Genomic DNA, 17923 nt, shown 5'->3' on the forward strand with positions numbered 1-17923 from the left:
AGAGAGAAATTTGCTTAGAGCTCCCAGCACAATAACGCTCAGCGAATACTACAAGAACAGAATCATTTTATAAAGGTTTACGTATCCAAAAGGAGCCGTCCATAAGGAAAGGAGACGCTGGTGCTGAATCACTGCTCTATGGACCTACTGCTACTCATCATTGACCATTCCTCTAAAGAGCTTGCTACTTTAAAACAAGCTACCAATGACTGCAAAATGGACATTGAGCAGACATATAATCAAGAAGAAGTGGACAGACTCCAGCAGAAGATCAAAACCAAGATCGATAACCTCCAAGCCGATCTACTGAAGTTCAACCTGGGAAAGTTCAAGCACAACACAGTCGACTACAAGGAGCAGAACTTCTACACCTGGTTGTCTGAGAAACCCAAGCACTTGCAGACGACATCCCACTCAACAGGCCAACGCATCAGAATCCGGTGAATCCTCTACCTCAGCGATGTCTTCTCCATCCTCCAGGTCCAGAAATACTTTTTTGGGCCCCCTGCCCCTCCGACGCTCCAAACGTACCCATGCCAAAGACAAAGACGCACAAGGAGAGGTACAAGAGGTCGGCGGAAGGAGGTGAACGAAGATACCCAAAGCAACAATGCCCCCTGAGAGAATGTAGTTTTTAACCTATCAGATAAAAAGTTTTGTAGTGAACAAATTGATGTTTTAAGCAAAGGGTTATCCTTTGTAACATATACAGTCACAAATCCTTTTCAAGTTATCATTTAACTATTTAAGTTTTTACGTAATATCAATTGAAAGGTTTCTTTAGCTTGATAAAGCTATAGAGGATACCTTGATACCTGGCTTGATAAAGCTGTAGAGGATACCCCGATACCTGGCTTGATGAAGCTGTAGAGGATACCCCGATACCTGGCTTGATAAAGCTATAGAGGATACCTTGATACCTGGCTTGATGAAGCTGTAGAGGATACCCTGATACCTGGCTTGATGAAGCTGTAGAGGATACCCCGATACCTGGCTTGATGAAGCTGTAGAGGATACCCCGATACCTGGCTTGATAAAGCTGTAGAGGATACCCTGATACCTGGCTTGATAAAGCTGTAGAGGATACCCCGATACCTGGCTTGATAAAGCTGTAGAGGATACCCCGATACCTGGCTTGATAAAGCTCCAAAACAAGTTAAACGCTTGAACAGAAGCCAGTTACTTAATAAATCCCATCAAAACAGAACAAACTGTTTTCTGTAAACTATATACTTACTTTCGATGATAGCCATAATGGCCTATCGTCAATAAACACTGGCACAGGTTATCATCAGACTCCTCTTTAAATTCTGCCTTCCAGAATCCACATTTATTTACCTATAAACAATCAAGAAATGTATCAAACATATTGGTTAAATATGATGTGGTCAGAGAGAGAGAAGAGACATTCATAAAGGATGCTTCCCCTGTAGATCATGCCCAGCGTCGTCCGGGTTTGGCCGGTGTAGGCCGTCATTGTAAATAAGAATTTGTTCTTAACTTAATTGCCTAGTTAAATAAAACGTTTTAAAAAACAATTGTAGGCCCTCAGACTTCTAGGACCTATGAGATAAAGTAATGTATAACTGGCACTACTAAAGAAGTTATTTATATTTTACAGTGTTCTTGTAATAAGATTTATATCAGAAAAACATTCCACGCCTTGAAAGTACATTTTACATTTACGTCATTTAGCAGACGCTCTTATCCAGAGCGACTTACAGTTAGTGAGTGCATACATTTTCATACTGGCCCCCCGTGGGAATCGAACCCACAACCCTGGCGTTGCAAACGCCCATGCTCTACCAACTGAGCTACAGAGGCCCTTGGAGTACACCTTGGAGAACATAAATCCACTATTACACGTCAAGATATCACCTCGCCAGTAACAAGACACTTTATAGAACAAAATCATTCTATTAATGAATTGCGTTCCGTCGGGATCGAAAAGTTCATCCACCACATAAAGGGAGTAACTATGACAACAAATGACTCTAAAGAGAAGCCATGTGGATATATACATTAAATTCCATATCCCCATATGGTTTAAACAAATCATTAGATTTCACCTCCTTCCTAAAGGCCATATTTAGACTGTCAAACAAGAACACTGTCCATATCAGATTTTGCATATGAGTTAGCCCCACATATTTATGAACGGCTGTGACTGATGTCCTTTGTGGTGGGCTATCTCATGAATTGATATGACGTATTTAGGTGAGCAGACACCTGGGGCAGGTGATTCGTGCCCACTCCCATACCCTATAAATCTGTATGTCTTTGTGACTAACTTGTATACAAGGTAGACCAGAGAAGCCACATCCCGGATTGGCTGATTAGAAGCACCTGCTGCTCATTAGTTGTTCAAATGCTGTTCTGAATTAAAATAAAATTGAAAACCTACACGCTGAAGAAGCCGAAACGTCTGTGTACGCGTAATACCGTGACGAGATCCTGAGGCCCATTGTCGTGCCATTCATCCACCGCCATCACCTCATGTTTCAGCATGATAATGCACGGCCCCATGTCGCAAGGATTTGTACACAATTCCTGGAAGCTGAAAATGTCCCAGTTCTTCCATGGCCTGCATACTTACCAGACGTCACCCTTTGAGCATGTTTGGGATGCTCTGGATCGACGTGTACGACAGCGTGTTCCAGTTCCCACCAATATCCAGCAACTTCACACAGCCATTGAAGAGGAGTGGGACAACATTCCACAGGCCACAATCAACAGCCTGATCAACTCTATGCGAAGGAGATGTGTCGCACTGCATGAGTCAGATGGTGGTCACCCGATACTGACTGGTTTTCTGATCCATGACCCTACCTTTTTTTTTAAAGGTACAGTTGAAGTCGGAAGTTTACATACACCTTAGCCAAATACATTTAAACTCAGTTTTTCACAATTCCTGACATTTCATCCTAGAAAAATGTCCCTGTCTTAGGTCAGTTAGGATCACCACTTTATTTTAAGAATGTGAAATGTCAGAATAATAGTAGAGAGAATGATTTATTTCAGCTTTTATTTATTTCATCACATTCCCAGTGGGTCAGAAGTTTACATACACTCAATTAGTATTTGGTAGCATTGCCTTTAAATTGTTTAACTTGGGTCAAACATTTCGGGTAGCCTTCCACAAGCTTCCCACAATAAGTTGGGTAAATTTTGGCCCATTCCTCCTGACAGAGCTGGTGTAACTGAGTCAGGTTTGTAGGCCTCCTTGCTCGCACACGCTCAGGGCTTTGTGATGGCCACTCCAATACCTTGACTTTGTTGTCCTTAAGCCATTTTGCCACAACTTTGGAAGTATATTTGGGGTCATTGTCCATTTGGAAGACCCATTTACGACCAAGCTTTAACTTCCAGACTGATGTCTTGAGATGTTGCTTCAATATGTCCACATAATTTTCCTTCCTCATGATGCCATCTATTTTGTTAAGTGCACCAGACCCTCCTGCAGCAAATCACCCCCACAGCCTGATGCTACCACCGCCGTGCTTCACGGTTGGGATGGTGTTCTTCGGCTTGCAAGCGTTCCCCTTTTTCCTTCAAACATAACGATGGTCATTATGGCCAAACAGTTCTATTTTTGTTTCATCAGACCAGAGGACATTTCTCCAAAAAGTACGATCTTAGTCCCCATGTGCAGTTGCAAACCGTAGTCTGGCTTTTTTATGGCGGTTTTGGAGCAGTGGCATCTTCCTTGCTGAGCGGCCTTTCAGGTTATGTCGATATAGGACTCATTTTACTGTGGATATAGATACTTTTGTACCTGTTTCCTCCAGCATCTTCACAAGGTCCTTTGCTGTTGTTCTGGGATTGATTTGCACTTTTCGCACCAAAGTACGTTCATCTCTAGGAGACAGAACGCGTCTCCTTCCTGAGCGGTAAGATGGCTGCGTGGTCCCATGGTGTTTATACTTGCATACTATTGTTTGTACGGATGAACGTGGTACCTTCAGGCGTTTGGAAATTGCTCCCAAGGATGAACCAGACTTGTGGAGGTCTACAAATTTTTTTCTGAGGTCTTGACTGATTTCTTTTGATTTTCCCATGATGTCAAGCAAAGAGGCACTGAGTTTGAAGGTAGGCCTTGAAATACATCCACAGGTACACCTCCAATTACATTTACATTTAAGTCATTTAGCAGACGCTCTTATCCAGAGCGACTTACAAATTGGTGCATTCAACTTAGCATAGCCAGTGGGACAACCACCCTTCTTTTTTTTTTATGGGGTGGTGGGGGGGGTAGAATGATTACTGTTATACTATTCCAGGTATTCCTTAAAGAGGTAGGGTTTCAAGTGTCTCCGGAAGGTGGTCAGTGACTCTGCTGTCCTGGCGTCGTGGGGGAGCTTGTTCCACCATTGGGGTGCCAGAGCAGCGAATAGCTTTGACTGGGCTGAGCGGGAACTGTGCTTCCGTAGAGGTAGGGGAGCCAGCAGGCCAGAGGTGGATGAACGCAGTGCCCTTGTTTGGGTGTAGGGTCTGATCAGAGCCTGAAGGTAAGGAGGTGCCGTTCCCCTAACAGCTCCGTAGGCAAGCACCATGGTTTTGTAGTAGATGCGATCTTCAACTGGAAGACAGTGGAGTGTGCGGAGGAGCGGGGTGACATGAGAGAACGTGGGAAGGTTGAACACCAGACGGGCTGCAGCGTTCTGGATGAGTTGTAGGGGTTTAATGGCACAGGCAGGGAGCCCAGCCAATAGCGAGTTGCAGTAATCCAGACGGGAGATGACAAGTGCCTGGATTAGGACCTGTGCCGCTTTCTGTGTACTCTGCGAACGTTGTAGAGCATGAACCTGCAGGATCGGGTCACAGCTTTGATGTTAGCGGAGAACGACAGGGTGTTGTCCAGGGTCACGCCAAGGTTCTTTGCACTCTGGGAGGAGGACAGAATGGAGTTGTCAACCGTGATGGCGAGATCATGGAGTGGGCAGTCCTTCCCCGGGAGGAAGAGCAGCTCCGTCTTGCCGAGGTTCAGCTTGAGGTGGTGATCCGACATCCACACTGATATGTCTGCCAGACATGCAGAGATGCGATTCGCCACCTGGTTATCAGAAGGTGGAAAGGAGAAAATGAATTGTGTGTCGTCTGCGTGGCAATGATAGGAGAGACCATGTGAGGATATGACAGAGCCAAGTGACTTGGTGTATAGAGAGAATAGGAGAGGGCCTAGAACTGAGACCTGGGGGACACCAGTGGTGAGAGCACGTGGTGCGGAGACAGATTCTCGCCACGCCAACTGGTAGGAGCGACCGGTCAGGTAGGACGCAATCCAAGAGTGAGCAGTGCCGGAGATGCCCAACTCGGAGAGGGTGGAGAGGAGGATCTGATGGTTCACAGTATCAAAGGCAGCAGACAGGTCTAGAAGGACAAGAGCAGAGGAGAGAGAGTTAGCTTTAGCAGTGCGGAGAGCCTCCGTGACACAGAGAAGAGCAGTCTCAGTTGAATGACCAGTCTTGAAACCTGACTGGTTTGGATCAAGAAGGTCATTCTGAGAGAGATAGCAGGAGAGTTGACTAAAGACTCAAGAGTTTTGGAGAGAAAAGAAAGAAGGGATACTGGTCTGTAGTTGTTGACATCGGAGGGATTGAGTGTAGGTTTTTTGAGGAGGGGTGCAACTCTCGCTCTCTTGAAGACGGAAGGGACATAGCCAGCGGTCAAGGATGAGTTGATGAGCGAGGTGAGGTAGGGGAGAAGGTCACCCCAATAGAATCCCCATACTTTATTACATACTAGTCTGTGGTGACCTACTTTATCACAGACCTCAACCCAGAGTCTCGTTCACAGTCAGCCCACTGACACCCCTATCAGATCACAGCAAAATCAGAGCAATACTCAATCATGAGGCATCAAAGCCGAATAAACTACATAGTATTAAGAAACACTATAGATGGAAGGAAAATAGTGTCGAAACCTACCAAAAAACTATTGGGAAACAAAAACCCTATTAATTTCAGCTTCCCTATCAAATATAAAAATGTCAAGACAGCCAACTAAAGTTAACAACAATGAAAAATGGTTTGATGTAGAATGCAAAAAACTTAGAAAGAAATTGAGAAACCTATCCAACCAAAAACATAGAGACCCAGAAAACCTGAGCCTACGCCTGTCCTGACCTGGCATCTTTTCACTCCCTCCTCTCTACATTTTCTTCCTCTGTTTCTGCTGCTAAAGCCACTTTCTACCACTCTAAATTCCAAGCATCTGCCTCTAACCCTAGGAAGCTCTTTGCCACCTTCTCCTCCCTGCTGAATCCCCCCCCCCCCCCTCCTCCCTCTCTGTGGATGACTTCGTCAACCATTTTGAAGAGAAGGTTGACGACATCCGATCCTCGTTTGTTAAGTCAAATGACACTGCTGGTCCTGCTCACACTGCCCTACCCTATGCTTTGACTTCTTTCTCCCCTCTCTCTCCAGATGAAATCTTGCGACTTGTGACGGCCGGCCGCCCAACAACCTGCCCGCTTGACCCAATCCCCTTCTCTCTTCTCCAGACCATTTCCGGAGACCTTCTCCCTTACCTCACCTCGCTCATCAACTCATCCTTGACCGCTGGCTATGTCCCTTCCGCCTTCAAGAGAGCGAGAGTTGCACCCCTTCTCAAAAAACCTACACTCGATCCCTCTGATGTCAACAACTACAGACCAGTATCCCTTCTTTCTTTTCTCTCCAAAACTCTTGAGCGTGCTGTCTTTAACCAACTCTCTTGCTATCTCTCTCAGAATGACCTTCTTGATCCAAACCAGTCAGGTTTCAAGACTGGTCGTTCAACTGAGACTGCTCTTCTCTGTGTCACGGAGGCTCTCCGCACTGCTAAAGCTAATTCTCTCTCCTCTGCTCTTGTCCTTCTAGACCTGTCTGCTGCCTTTGACACTGTGAACCATCAGATCCTCCTCTCCACCCTCTCCGAGTTGGGCATCTCCGGCGCGGCTCACTCCTGGATTGCGTCCTACCTGACAGGTCGCTCCTACTAAGTGGCGTGGCGAGAATCTGTCTCCGCACCACGTGCTCTCACCACTGGTGTCAGTTCTAGGCCCTCTCCTATTCTCGCTATACACCAAGTCACTTGGCTCTGTCATGTCCTCACATGGTCTCTCCTATCATTGCTACGCAGACGACAAACAATTCATTTTCTCCTTTCCACCTTCTGATAACCAGGTGGCGAATTGCATCTCTGCATGTCTGGCAGACATATCAGTGTGGATGTCGGATCACCACCTCAAGCTGAACCTCGGCAAGACGGAGCTGCTCTTCCTCCCGGGGAAGGACTGCCCATTCCATGATCTCGCCATCACGGTTGACAACTCCGTTGTGTCCTCCTCCCAGAGTGCAAAAAGCCTTGGCGTGTCCCTGGACAACACCCTGTTGTTCTCCGCTAACATCAAGGCGGTGACCCGATCCTGTAGGTTCATGCTCTACAACATTCGGAGAGTACGACCCTGCCTTACACAGGAAGCGGCACAGGTCCTAATCCAGGCACTTGTCATCTCCCGTCTGGATTACTGCAACTCGCTGTTGGCTGGGCTCCCTGCCTGTGCCATTAAACCCCTACAACTCATCCAGAATGCCACAGCCCGTCTGGTGTTCAACCTTCCCAAGTTCTCTCACATCACCCCGCTCCTCCGCACACTCCACTGGCTTCCAGTTGAAGCTCGCATCTGCTACAAGACCATGGTGCTTGCCTACGGAGCTGTGAGGGGAACGGCACCTCTGTACCTTCAGGCTCTGATCAGTCCCTACACCCAAACGAGGGCATTGCGTTCATCCACCTCTGGCCTGCTGGCCACCCTACCTCTGCGGAAGCACAGTTCCCGCTCAGCCCAGTCAAAACTGTTCGCTGCTCTGTCACCCCAATGGTGGAACAAGCTCCCTCACGACGCCAGGACAGCGGAGTCACTCACCACCTTCCGGAGACACTTGAAATCCCACCTCTTTAAGGAATACCTGGGTTAGGATAAAGTAATCTTTCTATCCCCCCTTACCCCACAAAAAAATTTAAAAATAAACATATTGTAAAGTGGTTATCCCACTGGCTATAAGGTGAATGCACCAATTTGTAAGTCGCTCTGGATAAGAGCGTCGGCTAAATGACGTAAATGTAAATGTTGTGTTACAGCCTGAATTCTAAGCCACTCAAGGACTTTCACATTCTTGTTCTGAATAATTCAAGCGTTGCTTTGGCTATATGCTTGGGGGCATTGTTCTGTTGAAACGTAAATCTTTGGGGCAGTCTAAGGTCGTTTGCACTCTGAAGCAGGTTCCCATCAAGGATTTGCCTGCATTTGGCTCCATTCATTGTTCCCTCTATCCTTACCAGTCTCCCAGTCCCTGCCGCTGAAAAGCATCCCCATAGCATGATGCTGCCACCACCATGCTTCACAGTAGGGATAGGAGTTAGATGGGTGATGAGCTGTGCCTGGTTCTCCAGAAATAGCGCTTTGCATTCAGGCCAAAGAATTCCATTTTGTCTCATCAGACCACAGAATCTTCTGCCTTATGATCGGAGTCTTTCACCTGCCTTTTTGCTAACTCCAGGCGTGCTGTCATGTGCCTTTTTCTCAGGAGTGGCTTCCATCTGGCCACTCTCCCTTAAAGCCCAGATTGGTGAAGTGCTGTAGAGACTGTTGTCCTTCTGGCAGGTTCTCCCATCTCAGCCAAGGAACTCTGTAGTTCTCAGAGTGGCCATTGGGTTCTTGGTCACCTCTCTGACCAAGGTCCTTCTTGCCCGGTTCCTCAGTTTGGTCGGAAGGCCAGCTCTAGGAAGAGTCTGCGTAGTTCCATTTTTTTACGATTTCCCAATGATGGAGACCACTGTGTTCTTGGAAACTTTCAACACCCTAGACATTGTTTTATACCCTTCCCCAGATATATGCCTCATCACAATTCTATCTCTAAGATTTACGGACAGTTCCTTGGACTTCATGGTATAGTTTCTGCTCTGACATGACCTGTCAACTGTGGGACCTTATATAGACAGGTGGGTTTCTTTCTAAATCATGTCCAAACAATTGAATTGGCCACAGGTGGACTCCAATCAAGATGTAGTGACATCTCCAGGATGATCAAATGAAATTGAATGTGCCAGATCTCAAAGTGTGATAGCAAAGGGGTGTGAATACTTACACTACCAGTCAAGTTTGGACACACCTACTCATTCAAGGGTTTTTCTTTATTTTTACTATTTTTATATTGTAGAATAATAGTGAAGACATCAAAACTATGAAATAACACATATGGAATCATTTAGTAACCAAAAAAGTGTTAAACAAATCAAAATATATTTTATATTTGAGATTCTTCAAATAGACACCCTTTGCATTGATGACAGCTTTGCACACTCTTGGCATTCTCTCAACCAGCTTCATGCGGTAGTCACCTGGAATGCATTTCAATTAACAGGTGTGCCTTGTTAAAAGTTAATTTGTGGAATTTCTTTCCTTCTTAATGCGTTTGAGCCAATCAGTTGTGCTGTGACAAGGTAGGGGGGGTATACAGAAGATAGCCCTATTTGGTAAAAGACCAAGTTCATATTATGGCAAGAACAGCTCAAATAAGCAAAGAGAAACAACTGTCCATCATTACTTTAAGACATGAAGGTCAGTCAACACGGAAAATGTCAAGACCTTGGAAAGTTTCTTCATGTGCAGTCGCAAAAACCATCAAGTGCTATGATGAAACTGGCTCTCATGAGGACCGCCACAGGAATGGAAGACCCAGAGTTAACTCTGCTGCAGAGTATAAGTTCATTAGAGTTACCAGCCTCAGAAATTGCAGCCCAAATAAATGCTTCACAGAGTTCAAGTCACAGACACATCTCAACATCAACTGTTTAGAGGGGACTGTGTGAATCAGGCCTTCATGGTTGAATTGCTGCAAAGATACCACTACTAAAGGACACCAATAAGAAGAAGAGACCTGCTTGGGCCAAGAAACACGAGCAATGGACATTAGACCGGTGGAAATGTGTCCTTTGGTCTTGAGTCCAAATGTGAGATTTCTGGTTCAAACTGCCGTGTCTTTGTGAGACGCGGTGTTCACACCGTGAAGCATGGAGGAGGTGTTATGGTGTGGGGGTGCTTTGCTGGTGACACTGTCTGTGATTTATTTAGAATTCAAGGCACACTTAACCAGCATGGCTACCACAGCATTCTGCAGCGATACGCCATCCCATCTGGTTTGGGCTTAGTGGGACTATCATTTGTTTTTCAACAGGACAATGACCCAACACACCTCCAGGCTATGTAAGGGCTATTTTACCAATAAGGAGAGTGATGAAGTGCTGCATCAGATGACCTGGCCTCCACAATCACCCAACCTCAACCCAATTGTGATGGTTTGGGATGAGTCGGACGGCAGAGTGAAGGAAAAGCAGCCAACAAGTGCTCAGCATATGTGGGAACTCCTTCAAGACTGTTGGAAAAGCATTCCAGGTGAAGCTGGTTGAGAGAATGCCAAGTGTGCAAAGCTGTCATCAAGGCAAATGGTGGCTACTTTGAAGAATCTCATATCTCGATTTGTTTAACACTTTTTTTGGTTACATGATTCCATATGTTACTTCAGTTTTGATGTCTTCACCATTATTCTACAATGTAGAAAATTGTAAAAATAAAGGAACCCTTGAATGAGTAGGTGTCCAAACTTGACTGGTACTGTATATAAGTTAGATATTTCTGGATCTAATTTTCAATACAAACATTTGTCAAAATGTCTAAAAACATGATTTCACTTTGTCATTATGGGGTATTGTGTGTAGATGGGTGAGGAGGAAAAATCTATTTACTCCATTTTGAATTCAGGCTGTATGACTAAATGTGGAGTAGGTCAAGGGGTATGAATACTTTCTGAAGGCGCTGTAAATATACATTGAAACATTAAGACTATCAGTGAGGAATGGTTAATATTGCACATTGAACTTGCTATTAAAGAGAGGTCTATGCAGAGACAGAGACAATGTCAACAGGCCTAAACAAAACAGACATTTCAGCCAAATTTCAACCAGGTCAAATCCTTGAGGTCATGAGGAGAGTTCAGAGTACTGCTAATGTGAAGACCGGATTTACTAAGGGCTCTATTCAATCCGCACCACAAAAGTTCAGCTTTACAGCGTGATTGACATTTAAAGGCAACGTCCCTGCTCTAGCAGAGACTAAACGCTGCATGTCGGCTCAATCGGAAATGACCTTTACGTTTCTAGCGTGGAATCTGTAGTACTTCTGCTTGAATAGAGCCCTTATTCTATGGTGCACAGGAATCAAGATGTGATTGAGGGTGTTTTCACTAACTAAGATAAACATCCCCTAACTTCATGCAGGTGTTGTGAGTATGGTGTATTTAGTTCATTCACGCCCAGGGGGGCAGCCTCGGCATTGAAAAGTGATAACCATTGTAACTCAGCCAGCCACTATGTAACCATCCCAATTCAACAGCCCGTACGGCTATCACAACATTTCACTTGACCTTTTCTTTTAAAAAGGACATCATTTTCCATTCCCACTGTACCTTTGTAGGAATCATAATGACTAAACAAACAAGTTGTCATGGGTACAGCAGAACCAGTTCCTCCACATTTCAACCATTCATCCAGACTCTTCCGGTTGACAAGGAAACAATTTACTTTGCTAAAATAGTTTTAATTACAGATAAAAAGGTGGAGAAATAAAGCACACACGATGAAGACTATTCCATTTAAAATACAATTTTACAAGTTGACCATTTTACCACCAAGAAGTACACTACACAAGTCTTAAAGACTAGGTAGTGAAGTGCTCTACAGAAGACTATGACAAACAGGGAGCCAATAAGGGTTGGAGAAGGAAACAGGCATTGAAGAAATTGTTCAAAGTTTATTGAGGCACTTGAGACCGGTTTTTAGAAGGCAGCAGAAAACATGTCAGTGTTTTGACAAGGCAACAGGAAATGGTTCAAAGTAATGTTGAGGGCCTGGTGTGTCGCTGAGACAATGGACGGTCACGTCTGGTTCAGCACTCTCCGTTACTCCTGATGTGAACGTGACGATTATGCACCCTGGGAACACACACGGAGCAGAATTAAAGACACGCACAAACACAGAACGAGACAGAGGCACAGACAGACAAGCACAGAACAAGACAAGTTGTTGAAAGCTTTAGTTGGTTACTTACATGTTTTCATAGCACAGCTCGCATTCGTTACCGTAGGTGATGCCATCGGTTCCACACACTGGATCATATAGCTTGTTGCACATGGGCAGGTTGTACTTGGAACAGTTAGGCTGTTGGACAAAAACCAGGTTATGTAATAAATAAATAAGAGGTGTTGGTAATATAGTGTACTAGTATGACACCATATGAAGAGAACATGGATAACAGGGAACAAGCCATACGTTTTCCACCCCTTCCACAGTGCACCTGGGGTGTATTCATTTCTCAGATGCTATTGCAAAACGTTTTACTCAAGCAAACAAATTGAAGCAAACGCAACACAAACAGGGAATTTGCCCAATATAAATTCTCATTGGTTGAAAAACGTTTTGCAACAGAATCGGACTAATGAATACACCCCTGACTGTCATGTCAACTAGTTGTTGACCAGGAAGTGACTGTATACATACAGGTGTACTTGGTGAACAATTGAATCTTGTACAGAGTAAGGCCCATACCAGTGTTCTACATTACTATCTACTGTTAATCCAGCACATAGGACAAAGGGTTTTATGAATGCGCATAGCCTTTCACTCCAAAAAAAGAAACGGTTTAGCCTGCTTACCTCTATGCTGCCGTCAGGGAGACTCGCTCCTCGTGCCAAAACTAAAATGGAGAAAGATGTCAAGCCTTAGACTAATTATGATTTAACATCAGATTTGATTTCCAGCCGTTCTAATCTAAACGACAGATAGCGCATCTTTTCTCTAGTCGTAGATTTGCGCGGGCGCCAACAGAGGCAGTCCGGGGGTAGTATCGACTGTTTGTCTAAACTGCTCTTAGAAGTTAATGTTATTTAATAAAACTATTTGACTGCCACTTGAAACTAATTAAGTAAAATTGAACAACACTCACCGGCAACACAGAGGAGTGCGAGAGTCAGTCGTGTAAAGTTCCACATTCTCTCCGTAGTGAAGGGGTGTAGGCAGGTGACGTTGTGTGGCACCGGAGCCGTATTTATACCGTGTAGGTCTCCACCCCCTATTTATACCGTGTAGGTCTCCACCCCCTATTTATACCGTGTAGGTCTCCACCAAGCTTCTACCCCCAAGCCATAAGACTCCTGAATAGCTAATCATGGCTACCCAGACTATTTGCCCCCCCACCCCATCTTTTTACGCTGATGCTACTCTGTTAATTATTTATGCATAGTCACTTTACCTCTACTCACATGTACATATTACATCATTTACGTCGACAAACCTGCGCCCCCGCACATTGACTCTGTACCGGTACCCCCTGTATATAGCCTCCCTACTGTTATTTCCCATTGACTCTGTACCGGTACCCCCCTGTATATAGCCTCCCTACTGTTATTTCACATTGACTCTGTACCGGTACCCCCTGTATATAGCCTCCCTACTGTTATTTCACATTGACTCTGTACCGGTACCCCCCTGTATATAGCCTCCCTACTGTTATTACACATTGACTCTGTACCGGTACCCCCTGTATATAGCCTCCCTACTGTTATTTCACATTGACTCTGTACCGGTACCCCCCTGTATATAGCCTCCCTACTGTTATTTCACATTGACTCTGTACCGGTACCCCCTGTATATAGCCTCTCTACTGTTATTTCCCATTGACTCTGTACCGGTACCCCCCTGTATATAGCCTCCCTACTGTTATTTTACTGCTGCTCTTTAATTGTTTTTTTTTGGGTTTTTTTACTGATATATTTTTTACTTAACTATTATTATTCTTAAAACTGCATTGTTGGTTAAGGGCTTGTCAGTAAGCATTTCACTGTAATGTCTACACCTGTTGTATTCGGCGCATGTGGCAAATAACATTTGATTTGATGTTGGCCATGTGTTCTGTATTCTAAGTGTTTGTATGATGTTGGCCATGTGTTCTGTATTCTAAGTGTTTGTATGATGTTGGCCATGTGTTCTGTATTCTAAGTGTTTGTATTATGTTGGCCATGTGTTCTGTATTCTAAGTGTTTGTATGATGTTGGCCATGTGTTCTGTATTCTAAGTGTTTGTATGATGTTGGCCATGTGTTCTGTATTCTAAGTGTTTGTATGATGTTGGCCATGTGTTCTGTATTCTAAGTGTTTGTATGATGTTGGCCATGTGTTCTGTATTCTAAGTGTTTGTATGATGTTGGCCATGTGTTCTGTATTCTAAGTGTTTGTATGATGTTGGCCATGTGTTCTGTATTCTAAGTGTGTGTATTATGTTGGCCATGTGTTCTGTATTCTAAGTGTTTGTATGATGTTGGCCATGTGTTCTGTATTCTAAGTGTTTGTATGATGTTGGCCATGTGTTCTGTATTCTAAGTGTTTGTATTATGTTGGCCATGTGTTCTGTATTCTAAGTGTTTGTATGATGTTGGCCATGTGTTCTGTATTCTAAGTGTTTGTATGATGTTGGCCATGTGTTCTGTATTTTAAGTGTTTGTATGATGTTGGCCATGTGTTCTGTATTCTAAGTGTTTGTATGATGTTGACCATGTGTTCTGTATTCTAAGTGTTTGTATGATGTTGGCCATGTGTTCTGTATTCTAAGTGTTTGTATGATGTTGGCCATGTGTTCTGTATTCTAAGTGTTTGTATGATGTTGGCCATGTGTTCTGTATTCTAAGTGTTTGTATGATGTTGGCCATGTGTTCTGTATTCTAAGTGTTTGTATGATGTTGGCCATGTGTTCTGTATTCTAAGTGTTTGTATTATGTTGGCCATGTGTTCTGTATTCTAAGTGTTTGTTTTATGTTGGCCATGTGTTCTGTATTCTAAGTGTTTTCTCCTGCTATTTTGTTTGCGATGTTTGATTATGTAAATTCTGCATTTCTTCAGTTTTTGAACAAGAATTAATAAAGTCAAAGTCGCTTTTAGATAATAGTAGCCTATAGGCCTAATATATATGAATATTGAAGCAGCTCAGATGGCTTAATACTAGGTGCAGTGCATTCGGAAAGTATTCAGACCCCTTGACTTTTTCCACATTTTGTTACGTTACAGCCTTATTCTAAAATGGATAAAATAGTTTCCCCCCCCCCTCATTAATCTACACAAAATACCCCATAATGACAAAGCAAAAAACGTGTATTTGTATTTTTTTCCAATTTATAAAAAAAAAAAAAAAACTGAAATATCAATTTACATAAGTATTCAGACCCTTTACTCAGTACTTGTTGAAGCACCTTTGGCAGTGATTACAGCATTGAGTCTTCTTGGGTATGACGCTACAAGCTTGGCACACCTGTATTTGGGGAGTTTCTCCCATTCTTCTCTGCAGATCCTCTCAAGCTCTGTCAGGTTGGATGGGGAGCGTAGCTGCACAGCTATTTTCAGTTCTCTCCAGAGATGTTCGATCGGGTTCAAGTCCGGGATCTGGCTGGGCCACTAAAGGACATTCAGAGACTTGTCCTGAAGCCACTCCTGCGTTGTCTTGGCTGTGTGCTTAGGGTCGTTGTCCTGTTGGAAGGTGAACCTTCGCCCCAGTCTGAGGTCCTGAGTGCTCTGGAGCAGGTTTTCATCAAGGATTTCTCTGTAATTTGCTCCGTTCATCTTTCCCTCAATCCTAACTAGTCTCCCAGTCCCTGCCGCTGAAAAACAGTCCCACAGCATGATGCTGCCACCCCCATGCTTCACCGTAGGGATGGTATTGGCCAGGTGATGAGCGGTGCCTGCTTTCTTCCAGGCGTGACATTTGGCATTCAGGGCAAAGAGTTAAATCTTGGTTTCATCAGGCCAGAGAATCTTGTTTCTCACGGTCTGAGAGTCCTTTAAGTGCCTTTGGCAAACTCCGTTTGGCCACTCTACCATAAAGCTGCTATTTGATCCATTTTAGAATAAGGCTGTAATGTAACAAAATGTGGAAAAAATCAAGGGGTCTGAATAATTTCCGAATGCACTGTGTATATATATGTGATGGGATGTATAGACATTATGGACAGTATATGGATAGAATATATGGTATATCTGTAGAATACGTGGATAGAATACTATATGTACAGCAATAGTTAAATGATGGCCTTGACTAGAATACAGTATATACACATGAAGTGGGTAAAACAGGATGTAAACATTAAAGTGACCAGTGTTCCATTATTAAAGTGGCCAGTGTTCCATGTCTATGTACATAGGGCAGCTGCCTCTAAGGTGCAGGAATGAGTAACCAGGTGGTAGCTGGCTAGTGCCAGTGACTAGGTTCAGGGCAGGGTACTGGGTGGAGGCCGATTAGTGCCAGTGACTAAGTTCAGGGCAGGGTACTGGGTGGAGGCCGGCTAGTGATGGCTATTTAACAGTCTGATGGCCTTGAGATAGAAGCTGTTTTCCAGTCTCTCGGTCCCAGCTGATTCACCTGTACTGACCTCTCCTTCTGGATGGTAGCGGGGTGAACAGGCAGTGGCTCGGGTGGCTGAGGTCCTTAATGATCTTCTTGGCCTTCCTGTGACACCTGGTGCTGTATATGTCCTGGAGGGCAGGCAATGTACCCCCGGTGATGCATTGGGCAGACTGTGATGTGGAAAATTGTCACTATACTTTATTAAAAATCAAAGTTCTTACAGAGTTTTTGTAGAATCTAGAGACTTTATTACAATGGACAAAGCCGGGGTGATTTGCAAAGCATCCTCCCTTCTCTCTCTCTGCTCCTCCTCGATAGTCTCATTCCCACACATCCTAGCTTAAAAGCCCCTCCCTCTTGGGTTCTCCTACCATTGTCTTCAGTTTCCCGCTCTCTACCGCTCCACCCACTCCCTTCGTCTCTCTACCGCTCCACCCACTCCCTTCGTCTCTCTACCGCTCCACCCACTCCCTTCGTCTCTCTACCGCTCCACCCACTCCCTTCGTCTCTCTACCGCTCCACCCACTCCCTTCGTCTCTCTACCGCTCCACCCACTCCCTTCGTCTCTCTACCGCTCCACCCACTCCCTTCGTCTCTCTACCGCTCCACACACTCCCTTCGTCTCTCTACCGCTCCACCCACTCCCTTCGTCTCTCTACCGCTCCGCCCACTCCCTTAGTCTCTCTACCGCTCCACCAACTCCCTTCGTCTCTCTACCGCTCCACCCACTCCCTTCGTCTCTCTACCGCTCCGCCCACTCCCTTCGTCTCTCTACCGCTCCGCCCACTCCCTTAGTCTCTCTACCGCTCCACCAACTCCCTTCGTCTCTCTACCGCTCCACCCACTCCCTTCGTCTCTCTACCGCTCCACCCACTCCCTTCGTCTCTCTACCGCTCCACCCACTCCCTTCGTCTCTCTACAGCTCCACCCACTCCCTTCGTCTCTCTACCACTCCACCCACTCCCTTCGTCTCTCTACCGCTCCTCCCACTCCCTTCGTCTCTCTACCGCTCCACCCACTCCCTTCGTCTCGCTACCGCTCCACCCACTCCCTTCGTCTCTCTACCGCTCCACCCACTCCCTTCGTCTCTCTACCGCTCCACCCACTCCCTTCGTCTCTCTACCGCTCCACCCACTCCCTTCGTCGCTCTACCGCTCCGCCCACTCCCTTCGTCTCTCTACCGCTCCACCCACTCCCTTCGTCTCTCTACCGCTCCGCCCACTCCCTTCGTCTCTCTACCGCTCCACCCACTCCCTTCGTCTCTCTACTGCTCCGCCCACTCCCTTCATCTCTTTACCGCTCCACCCACTCCCTTCGTCTCTCTACCGCTCCGCCCACTCCCTTCGTCTATGATAGTGGCTTAATTTAACTGTCATTCAGTTTAGAAACCATATTATTACAATCAATCACACCCTTATCTTGCAAAAACACTCATGTT

At 45.1% G+C, this 17923-nt stretch overlaps 1 protein-coding gene across 1 annotated transcript; it reads right to left on the reverse strand.

The window, feature by feature from the left end:
• Window positions 1-11836: 11836 nt before the first annotated feature.
• On the reverse strand, window positions 11837-13159 carry LOC311142159 (trypsin inhibitor ClTI-1-like). Its single transcript, XM_084177750.1, has 4 exons — window positions 13043-13159; window positions 12753-12793; window positions 12149-12258; window positions 11837-12032 (listed from the first exon to the last, which is right to left on the reverse strand). The coding sequence occupies exons 1-4, from the start codon at window positions 13086-13088 to the stop codon at window positions 11987-11989; spliced, it is 243 nt and encodes an 80-aa protein (XP_084033876.1). The 5' UTR covers window positions 13089-13159; the 3' UTR covers window positions 11837-11986.
• Window positions 13160-17923: the final 4764 nt, after the last annotated feature.

Source organism: Coregonus lavaretus (genome assembly GCF_964263955.1).
Source record: "Coregonus lavaretus genome assembly, chromosome: 2".
Taxonomy (NCBI): domain Eukaryota; kingdom Metazoa; phylum Chordata; class Actinopteri; order Salmoniformes; family Salmonidae; genus Coregonus; species Coregonus lavaretus.